General features: G+C 33.7%; 1 protein-coding gene across 4 annotated transcripts in view; it reads left to right on the forward strand.

The window, feature by feature from the left end:
* Positions 1 to 12214, forward strand: part of FSTL5 (follistatin like 5) — a 322895-nt gene that overhangs the window by 42729 nt on the left and 267952 nt on the right. For 2 of the 4 annotated variants that reach the window (XM_056358066.1, XM_056358085.1), the window contains exon 3: positions 6919 to 6952. In XM_056358066.1, coding sequence (XP_056214041.1) covers positions 6919 to 6952 — 34 coding nt within the window. The remainder of the gene's footprint in view (positions 1 to 6918; positions 6953 to 12214) is intronic. The other 2 variants (XM_056358076.1, XM_056358094.1) reach the window with 1 other exon arrangement.

Raw genomic sequence — 12214 nt, forward strand, 5'->3', positions numbered from 1 at the left:
AGAATGAACATTAAATGTAATGAACACAAAACTAATTTTCTGCATTTTAACTACATTTTATGATATGACTAATGATAAATCTTAATTATAAAATGTTAATCAAGCAAATAAGTTTGCACTCCCTTTTTCATCAGTTTCTGTTATTAGTGGCTTATGTTTATTAAATTATTTTAATTTTTGTCAAATATCAAGGACAATCTACCAGGTTTTAGACTAATTAGCACTTTGTTTATTTTAAGAATTCCATTAATTCAGCAGCTACTTTTTAAATACAGCCACCACGGGAAAAGAGACTTTGACTGAGTTTTGCAAGAAAGAAATCAGGCTCCTCTTCTTTATCATTAGCCCCCTGTGGCAGACACATACGCAGAGTCTTGGCAGATGATTCAGGTGGAGACATGAGTGAAGCTCTAGATGCAATACAAGTATGTAGTTTGCCTTTTAAAAACAGAATTAAGTGGAAGTCAATATGCTTCTATATGCAGCATTCATGGTTTATAAATACCAACACTTCTGTCAAAAACAGAAAACCAAACAAAATGTCCATGATACATATTTAAATGGGACTAAGAAAATAACTTTACTGTTTCTAAAATGGCTGGTGGATTTTGTTAGTCCTAGAATCTTATCTTCCTCTACAAATCAGCTCTGGTCTTTTTTATAAATGGCTGTGTACCTTCTTTGGAATCACTGTACATTAACAGTCCCTTTGACCATCCTGCTCTACTCCCCTTACTGCTAATATGAAGCTCTTTTTCTAAATAAAATTTGATACTATGCCAACATTAGTTACTAATAATGCCATTTCTAAGCAATGATGATGTCAAAATGTTAGGATGTTTTAAGAGATACCAATACTATTTGTCTGTTAAGACAAAGAGAAAATAGCACTAGAAAAGCAGCTTTTAAACCTTGCAAAAGCATTTCTGTGTGTATTTAAATCAGTTTCTTTACAGAGCCTAGTTTGATATATATTGCAGATAGTTTATTGCCAGAATAGTGATTTGTGTGGTCAGCCGTCCATGATCTTTTTTAGTTCACAAACACAGCAGAAAATCTAACATTTTCTCCACTTTCATCCACTGTGCTTTGAAAAGTTTACATTTAATTCAGTCTGTTGGACACCTCAGGAAGGTTTCTTTACAGTTCTAGTATGTTCTGCATCATCACATTTCATCAGGCTGATACAATGTGATGCAACACAAAACCATGCAAAGCCACACAACTTGTCTGATTAATTTGGTTGGAGATTGTTAAATTCAAAACTATTTTTCTGTATTGGAGCAGATAAAAAATCCTGGGATGCATGACAATTTGTCCTGTTTACAGATTACTTGTAGCAATAGATAACAATAGAATATTGTGGTTTGTGTAATCATCTTGGTGTTATTTAGACAGTAAATATATATAATATCTTTGATTGTTAATAAATGATGTGAAAATATTTTGTATGCATATCATAATGCATTACGGGATAAAAATAACAGAAATGTGCGCAAATGCAGGTCTATTAACTTCTCCACACCACAGTGTTTAGACAGAATTATCATGTTTTACTTAGTACAGTGATGTTTGCACATTTTTACTTGCTTTCTAATAGCATATGGGTAGATTTATTTTATTTTATTTTAAGGCCAACTAACATCAGAACCCTAACATCCTGCACAAATGCAAGTGAAAATATCTAATTGGAAATACCTGTCTTGATGAACAGTTGTTTGTTTACGTCTCTCATGTTCCAGGACTCTGAGAGGTTTGTTTGTTTGTTTCCCATCAGGACAAGTAGTTCCTATTTCCCTGAGCATCTGTACTTAATTTTTTTAAGTTATAGGTGCTTATAACACTTACTCACTAACACAAATCATTGCTGCTTAGTGGTTTTCTGTATAGATTGATTTGCATACTTTATCTTTTAATAATAAGCAAGAGTCTGTATTTAATGCACCTTCAGTATAAATTTTTCTGTATTTTTTAACTCCATGTTTTCAGTTGAAAAGTCTAATATAGCAGGCTTTCCCTAGGCAGAAGGTTAATTTCACAGTTCACCTAGTCTACTACACGTAGTCTGCTACACCTAGTCTAATCACCCATTAATCTTGAAATAACTTCAGGTTTACGGACTTCTCTTTCCATCTGGATGCACTTTGCTGCTACCAAGTGCCTTGCTGGCCCAAGACATGTATCATACTGAGGCTCGTCTACGATCTGCTAGCAAATTTTTTTCTTAGTAGATGGAATAGCAACTTAAAATTAAATAAAACTTAAAATTAAAATTTGAGTCTTTTGAGAGAACTAAGCTATGAAAAGCTGCTCAAAAATCTTCAGCTGAAATTAAAAAAAAATAAAGATATTAGAAAAATGAAAGAAAATAAAAGGTGTTTTCAGCTAATGCCTTCTTTCCTTGAAATGTGGGGGGTTTGGAGTCATTGAAGTCCTGTTTTTTTTTTTTATTTTAAAATTTCATCTAGGCAATTTTCTTTCCTAACTTTGCTGAGCTTGTTGTACTGTTTTCCCTAAAAAGTCTTCCTTATCCTTTTCAGTGTTTCTCTTTGCCTTTGATGCCATGATTTGATTTTTAAGATTGCTTTTCTGCAACACCACTCTGATACAGTAATTAGTGCTTGGATTAAGACGTCAGAATCTACTTACTGTAGTGTATGGAGCAGACGTTATAGGCTTTGCAACTTTGTTGGAAAAAAATCTGTTCTTCTAATTGCAAACTAAAGGAAGGGGCGGGGGAAGACTAGTGAGCTTCATGGAACTAAAAAGGATTCATGGAACCTATAAATGCTAGCATCTGAGTGCTAATATGACTTGGCTACAATTTGGCACTAAATCCTGACCCCCCCGTGAGTGTGTCCCCCCCCCCCCTTTTTTTTTTTTTTTAATAAGCACAGACTGCTTCTCATAAAATTCCACTGAGTTTACAATGGTCTGGCCTGTTAAAGTCTAAGTTTCGCTCTCTGACCTCTGAAGAGGTATAAAATCAAAATAAAAGCAAATGCTCCTTTGTGAAGACTAGAAGAAAGTACTAGACAGTTCTTCTAAACCAAATGCTGACTGTAGTTTATAAAGAAATGTCAAAGGAGTTAAGCAATACTACAAATATTGCTATAGTTTTAATGCAGCATGAAAATCAGGACTTTAGATTTACTTGTAAATTCAGCCTGTCATATCATATCCTGTATTTCAGGAAACAGCATTCATTGATTTAGGAAACATTAAGTGGGTAAGTGAAAATGCTTTACAATCTAGTACACTATATTTTATTGTTCATAAAGGCAGAAGTATTTTTTTTCCTTTTCTTTAAAATAAATCTAAAAAAATATATGACAAGTATTTCAAATGTAGTTATGGAGAAATCTGAAAACATGCTCTCTGGATAGGTATAGGTTTAGACATACTTCTTTGTTTTGAAACAAGAAGAAAAGTCATTGACTTGGGTTTGTAAGATCAGATTGCAGGAACAACACAAATATTGCATCACTACCCATATTTTACAAAATAAGAAAAACTGAAATAATACATTTTAGTTGTTTGCAGATTAGATGGCGTCACTGTTTAAGTTAATGGTAGCTAAACATTTTTACATCCATGTGAATTATAAAATACTTGATTATAGCTTTATTCTTTTCATCAATTTCGAAACTCCTTGGTAAAGTTTAAACAGCAATGTGAATGCAGAGAAATGGTTTCAGGTGATATTTTTCTATATTACTCAAAGACAGGTAATAAGTCTTATTCTGAAATTATTTGCATGGTAACTGGGAAAAGTGCTATCAAAAGATATACTATTAAAAGACATACATATTGGTGTAGACATTAACTTTTCCATCGATTTATATGTATAATCTGGACATACATAAGACTAAATGGATGTGGTAAGAGCTGCGTAGTAACAAGCCCTTTTGGTTTGGACTTAGCCTCTTTCCAATATCATTTTTACTGGCATAAACTTACAAAGCATCAAATATTTGAAAAATTACAGTACCAAAACAAAGATAATCTCTTTGTATAACTGTGTAAAAGCAAAGTTTGAAATTTTGTGGGTAGATTACTGCCTTGAGTAAATTCTCATAGGGTTTTTTTATGTCTTTGAAGACAACTAGCTCAGTTAATACTTAATACTGAATATCAGGTTATGTGGCAGATTTTTTACTGTGTTCATTCTCATGTAGGTGGTATGAAGGCGTTTAATGAACACATGCAGTTATAGGTACAAAGGTGATACTAAAGAAAACATACTTTCAAACTTTCATGTTATGTGGACTTTGGCATTTCTGAAGAAATAACTCATCAGTCAGAAAATCAAATAAACCTAAAATTCAATGAGGAGGACAGAGGAGAACAGGCTATGGTAGCAGTTGTTGCCCAAGTAGAAAATAATTATTCAATGTTTGCCAAGCAAACAAAAGATGTGTGCCAGACAGTGAAATCAAAATGAATAAACAGAAGAGCTGTGGCATTAGTTGTAGTTTCAGAGTATTCAGTGAGTCCTTTAGCAAATGTACTTAATTAACTTGCTGCTTCCCCCTCCCCACCCCCCCTCCCCCTCCAGTTTCAGCCTGTATTTTATCTGTCTGTTTCTTGTAAATGAGTTTCTACTACTAATACTAAACAGGGAAATCAGGCCTTTTAGTAAGACATCATAATGGTTTAGATACGGAATGTAAAGCATTTAAGAAGTAAGCTGCTTAAAGAGTAAGTTACTATGTAAATATACCATTAATTTTCAAATGGATTTTCATTCCATATTTTAGCATGTGAAACAAGTAATACAACTGGAAAATGTGGCTTAATAAGTACTTGCTCAAATAAAAAAGAAATAACTTCAGAAGCACTTAGGCTTCATTATTCAGAAACCACTGTACAGGAATTGTTGTGCAAGTAAAAATACAAAATGTAAAAAGTTTTCTGAAAAATTATTGGAATGTATATTTGAAGGAAGCTTGAGGCTGGAGTTGGTTGTTTTCAGTAAAGTATTGCACTGATGATTTTTAGTTCAAAATAGTAAAACCATAAGTTTCAGCCATTTAAAGATTTTGAGTTAACTCCAAAACAATTTTTTTCATAATTAATTTTTGATGCCATGCTGCTTTGTTAGCTTGAAGGCAATAATTCAACACATCTAACATAATTAGAGGAAGTACCTTTTTCATGATTTCTGGTTAACAGGTTTGTTCTATAAATATTTACAAAATTTGAGACTAACACCCAGATAGCATAGTACATGGCTGATGGAAAAAGTATTTTTTTTATACTTTTATAGAAAGGATTCAGAGATTTTATTGCTTCATAAACTGTCTAGTGCCTACCTAAGTTAGCCATGACCCATTTCATACATATGATACATTCACACATACCCACATACATTATTTCAGTTCTTGGTATCAGTATTGAGAATTAATACTATATTAATATGTATAAGGATTTTAAAAGTTATTGTTTTTACTGGAATATGAAAGAAATATCCACCTCTGTGAGATTCTAAATTGCCTGTGAGTTGTTTCATACCATGTGCAAATGATGTGATACTGGTCAGTCACAGAATCATAGAATGGGTTGTGTTGCAATGCACCCCAGTGCTAACTCCTGTCTCAGTTTTCTCTCCTCTGCCCTCCTTTCCTGTTCCTCATCATTAGAAATAATAACTAAAAGACTTACGTGACCAATGTCTCAAACATAGGCTTTTTAAGGAATAACAGAAATACAAATTTGGTCTTCCAGAGGTAAAAGATGGGTATTTTTGCATAACAAGAAATATAAAGTCTCTCACTCCATGAACAGCTGCCTCCAATTTAGTCTTCTGGATGTAGGTGTGAGAATGACTTGCTCTGCTTATTCATAAAAAAAAGAGATTCAGAGGCTTTATCCAGCTGACTGTTTTCTAAATATGGAAGTTTACATCCATTTTTGTGTGGTGTTGCCTCAGCAGGAGGAATCTTTTCCTGTTACCTCCTAACATGTTTTTATGTTATTTTTAAATGCATTTTTACAGAAAAATAATACAATGGTATTTCAAAGAAAATCCAATACAAAAAATAACTAGATGCTATGGAAAAAGACTGGTTGGTTAAAGTTGCTTAAAGACTGAACAAGTAAGGGGATCATAGTAAAAAACCTGTTGAAAGCAGCTGTGTTATACTGGTTTTTTGGAAGGGAAATGTTATTTTGAAATATGTCTATATATGTTATGGGTTGATGATGCAGTTAAAGAGCTGATGTATTTTTAAAAATCCTTGGTTCTAGACAATTCTGAATTAAAATATTGGAATGATTTAGGCATATTAAAATTGTTAAAAATGGAGAAGACTGGAAGGTAACTGAAGCAAGAGAAGATGACTTTTTTTTGCTTTAAAGATGAAATGATGTCTATCTTCACTGTGATGTTAGCAAGTCAGTAAAAATAATAATTTTTTCTTTTTGTAGTTGAGGAGATTTTGGCAAATTTACTTTCAGGATGAAACGGAGGATGGTTAAGCACTGCTTCAGGGTTTACAAGGTTCTGGAACACCCTATCCATATCATGGAATAATTTAGGCTCACAGTGGCCTCTACAGTTACCTGGTTTAACCAGTTGCTTAAAGCAGATATAACTTCAAAATTACGTCAGGTTGTTCAGTGTATTGTTCAGTTGAATAATGAGCATCTGAGAGCATACAGTCTGAGAGACTGCATGGCCTCTTTGGACAATGTGTTCCAGTGCTTAATCACTGTCATTGTGAAAAAAATGTGAAAAGTACTAGGGAATTTTAAACACAGGGTATGTAGGAATCTTCCTGCAGCCGGTAAAGTGCAGCTGATTTTATCTTGGAGCAGGAAGGATCATGAACTAGACAGTCCATTTGGATCTGTAGTCTATGCTTTTTTGTGCTAACAAATTCTGTAAATAATATATTTTTCTACTTTTAATTGCAGCAGGAAAAGAATCAGGAAAGCTCAAGAAATAAAGGTAAGCGCTAATTATTTTCACAATGTGAAGATTCTTACAAATATCACAAATCTAACATCCATTGCTGGTAAAAAATTATCCAGACAAATTGTTTGCTCAGTATTTTTGTATTTGAAACGACAAAAATAATATCCAGGAAAGGGGGATGAAATATAGAAAGTAAATGCATAATCTACTATTTTTGGAACTTTGCTTGAGATGAACAAAGCTGCCTGCTGTAGTCTGGATTGGGTTGGCTGCACAACTTCTCACCAAGTTTGTGTCCTCGACTGTGGGTGCTTATTATACTTCAATGAAACATCAGTACCATCACTTTAGATTCTCCCTTTCCATTCAATAAATCTTTAACTGGATGTGATTCCAGTTTATGCATAAATTAATCATGTCCTTAGTAGGCTACCTTGCAAAACTACTGTCATCTGTGGGTTTTGCATATATTTTTTTATACTTTCACTGCACCTCACTCTGTGCCAGTGGCTAAGCACTACAAGAGAGAGAATATCCAGGTTAAAGAAATAGCCGTGTATCAAGAAAATTAAGAGTTCAGAAACCCAAACTGTGGATTTTATGCTTCTTTCTAAGTCTGTTAAGAGACAGAACACTCGAATCTCAGTTAAAAGTTTGCTAAGCAAGCAATGAAAGTCAAAATTGCCAATAGAGGCAAAGATTGTTCTGTTGATATTTTAATTGCCTCTAGAGGTAGGCTATGAGGTACTTTCAAAGGAAAACAAAGGGAAGGTGGTAGAACCTAGTTAAAGGTTACAAAGAGAGGAGGGAATTGAGTGACAAACTAACCTATGTATTTTTTTATTGTCTTAGGAAGAAACGGTTAATCATATCACCTGAGTTAGCTGTTCTTAATTCAGTTATTTATGTATCACAGTACTCATTTATCAAAATTGCCTTGCTTTGCCTTACACGGAGGTTATACATGGGCATCTAAAGGCAAACTAAATCTGATGGTTGTTTGGAGTTCTGTCAGGACAATTACATTTTTCATGGTAATAGGGTAATTTGTATCATCTACAGGACTTATGGTCTTTCAACTGAAGAGTGTGCATGGTAAAATAAACCAAAAAAACCCCTTCAGTTTCAACCCGTTTGTGATTTATAATTTTCTTTTCTGAGGTAATTCAATATAAAGTTGAATCATCTCTAGATGTAGTGGATGTATCCATGATATATTGTTTAAAAACTTTTCCAGTATTATGACTTAATACAAATTATATAAAGGACTGTGAAAGCTCAGACTAGATTACAAAACTAAGATATTTGTAAATACTTAATTTTAGAGAAATTACAAACTTCAAGCCTTTATCTACAAAGAAGGATCCTGATATCAGCCATTCTTTGTGACTTTTTATGATTTGTTTCAGTTATATTATGCTGTTTTACGCTCCCCCTCCCTCCCCCTCCCACCCCACTGTATTGCCAGGTGTATGGTCATTATGGTATATATGTGAGGAACAAGTAAAAGTAGGAGCAATATAATAAGCTAGTTAGGAATACCCATCATATTCATTAGCTGTTAGTTTAGTTAAGTAACCACAGAAACAATTTTCAAGGGCTTATTGCCCACAGCTACAGCCAAAAGAAAGTGTTACACTCTACTTGAAGGGAGATATCCATTATCTCCAAACAGGCAGTGAAATTGATGCTCAGCTGCACAAAATTTGTTGTGATTGTATCTGTAACATCTCTTGAGGAAATTTTTTATCTGCTAAACTTCCTGCATGCTGTGCATGTCTCTGCCTAAACTGACAATTCAACTTGGAAGATTTCAGGGGTCTGAAAGACTACTTGTACACAGGGTAGGTTTTGGAATATATATATGCAGGTATGCTTAATTGCTTAATGTTTCTTTAGGATTGTTTTGTGGCTGGGTTTTTTTTGGCTTTCTCTTCATATTCTTTAAATTTCTTATTTGTTTTTATTTGTTCTTTTTCCATGTCATTGCAAAGTTTCATAAAGATATTTTTATTTCAGTTGTAACTTACAGCATATAAGATATGTAAAATGTTTCTGCTTAAAATACTGGTTGGTTTGGGTGAAACAAGGCTAAATTAATGTTTCAGCCTAAACATTTCTGTGTTGTCAATGAGCAACTACCCTTCACATGGAGTACCTAAGGTGTTGTGTTGTGTATATGTTCTTGTGAGATAAGTAAATTGTCCCCAGGTTCTCAGGATAATTTATGTTATACAGTGTTTATAGAATGGTTTGGGTTGGGAAGGGTCCTTCAAGATCATCCTGTTCCAACCTCCCTGCCGTGGGCAGGGACACCTTCCACCAGACCAGGTTGCTCAAAGCCCCATCCAGCCTGGCCTTGAGCACTGCCAGGGATGGGGCAACAGGGTTCTAACAACATTCCTTACACTTTTTGCATGTGGCAGATACTGTATATGGTAAAAGGACAAAACCAAATTCCTTAAAAGTTCTGAAACCTTCAGAACCAATGCTGTCATCTTAATTCAGAGGACAATTACAGCTCATGTTAACCATCCCTCCCAAATGAGTCTGGAGTCTGTTGTGTGCCTCATAACTTCTGTTGACACCAGTATTTCAGTATCTAATTTTTATCAAGAATTTCTTTAAGATTGTATTTTTCTAAGAGGAGGATATTACAGCAGAATTCAAGTCAAATGCCTTTTGACTTCAGCAGGATTAAGACATTATCAACAAGCACCATTGCCCATCTTTTATTATAAGTGCCTAGTAATATTTCATTTTACTTGATTTATTGCCACAAAAAAAAATCTGAATTACTAGTAGTATTTTAGTACTGATATTGTTATTGTTTTTTAGTGTTTGTTTGCTCTCCTGACATTTTTCTGACCCTCTTTTTTTCCCATCTGTTACTTCTGCTGTCAGCCGCTAAGTCGATCACACCAAAATAGAAGCCAATACTCAAACATGCCCTGTTCTGATGCTAATCCCCTTGCTCTCTGATTTGTGATACTCTTTTTCTTGTTTTAATGGGTGTTTTCTTGCTATTTAATGGATAACAGGTCTTTTGTGTACACTGAGAAAAAAAGCAATGCTACTTCTATGTAAATTAATACCTTAACATTTTACAATTTTAGTGTACAGTGGCAAACTTCCTTGTATTTATGAGAAAATGTCGTGCATTAAAATTATTATCACCAGTGCAAAATGCAAATGAAATTAGTTCCATAACACATCTTTAATATGAAAGAAATAACAAGGCAAACAATCACAAACTAAAACATTGCTAAATTTTTCTTGCTGGTTTGGAGTAACAGTTTGACCTTCCTCGCCTCTTTCCCACTGCAAATTTCTTCAGATAAATGAACATTTTATTCCAAACCTACAGTGGATGATAAAATAGATATTTTTGCAATGAATTGGAAATAGAAAAACTGTGTTGTATTTAAGCAATGTGCAGAATTTTCTTCCCAGCTGTTGTTTAGCTCTGGAGGCTTTCAGGTGCTTTTAATAAAGTACTTGATAAGCTTAAGTGGAAATTGTTTCTGACAACAGTATTCTGGAAAATTTTTATTTCTGAAGAACCGGAAGGTTTACTAGTGACACATATCAACTATTTGCCAAACTTCAAAGTCTTCTCTATTTCTTTGCTCAAAAAAAGCATGGTCAGAGTGGAAATAATGAGTCATAAAATATTTTTGTTAACTGGTAACATTTCAGATGATCAGTTCCTAAACTAGTCACTGTTGTTTTGAACTATGGTGCAGTAATTTTCTTTTTTAAGAAGCAAAATTAATTTCAGTCTAGAAAAGCAATGTTTAATGTTTCAAAAAAAACAACAACAACAAAACCAGAGAAAACCTACCAGAACAAAAAAGCTAACCACCAGTTTTGAATTTAGGCTGAGAGTAAGGTGGTCTGTTTGCTGATACTGAACAATAAGATGATATTGTACGCAGCTCATGTAACTAGCTATTTGTTCTAGCAACTTAAAGAATAGTTACTAAAAGATATAAAAAATTTTTTATAGCATTTGCAAAATGTGCATGCAAATAATTTTAAATGATATTAACTTGAACATTTTTACTTTATTTAAGTACACTTTAGATACTGACTATAGTATACCATTACAATTTTTGCTAACCGCTATTGATCTGAACTTTGAACATCATTAACACCCAAAGCTAAAGAGACTTTAGAGGATACTGACTGACGTATTTTAATTACAACCCGAGTTTCTAATTGTATTCAGACTTTCTCATTTTATGCTTACCTTCTCTAAGTATTTCAGAGAATATACCTAACAGCAGGCAGGTTAGTAAGTGTTTATCTGAGCGTGTTGTTTTCATTGGAACATGGCTGCTAAATTGGACCTACCTTTTTATTCTGAAGTTTTTTCTTTGTCATTATGTTCCAATTTACCTGAGTGAATAAACTTTTAAGAGGTGTTAAGAGGATTGCTTGAATTAAGTGTGCCAAATACTATCCCCTTTATCCTCCTATTCCACGCACCTCCAAAGCCCAGTCAACTGAAACTCAAATCTCCTCTGTCACTCAGGAACTGCTGTAAGAAATGCAGGGTGTTCTACTTGGACAGATCTCTGAGCCTTTTTGTGTCCATGCTCTTACAAGAGACCCACAGACAGAGTGTTATTAATTGAATGTTGTAGGGCTTTTACTAAATTATTATTATCTTGAAATGGCTTTAGCATGTTTAACTTTTACAAAAATGCCATTTTTTTTCCTAGGTTCTGAATCAGTTTAGAGTCAGATTATGAGGAACATTGGAAACAAAAAAATCTCTTTGTATGTGAAAATAATTTTAATGTAACAATTTTTCTTTTTTTGAAATTTTTTCTAATTTTTGAACAGACCAGAAGCTCATTGTGAGAAAGTGTGTGGGTCAGAGAGTCAGATATCAGTTCTAGATAGTATCTTTGATAACAGTGCAATGACTTAGACTTTGCAAATATACATTAAGAGTAAGTTCTGTGCTATAGTATACAGACTTGTGAAAAGACTTTCATATTTATTTTAAACAAAGCATTAATTGATGAAGCTGCATTCCAGTTTTGAGATTGATCTGTCAACACAGCACAGTATTTATACAGTAGCCTAGTCAGACTTGCCTACCAGTGTGACGCCACAGAGTTAACTGCAGTAATATGTTTGACTCACCAGTTGTTGTATTGAGATAAATGTTCTTTATGTTAGGAAAGTAAACAAAAGTACTCAAGTAATAAAAAGTGAATGCAGCATGGCTCAGATATAACAGAATGACAGCATTTAACACATTTTAAAATGCAGACATATATT

Source organism: Falco biarmicus, chromosome 1 (assembly GCF_023638135.1).
Source record: "Falco biarmicus isolate bFalBia1 chromosome 1, bFalBia1.pri, whole genome shotgun sequence".
NCBI classification, from domain to species: Eukaryota; Metazoa; Chordata; class Aves; order Falconiformes; family Falconidae; genus Falco; species Falco biarmicus.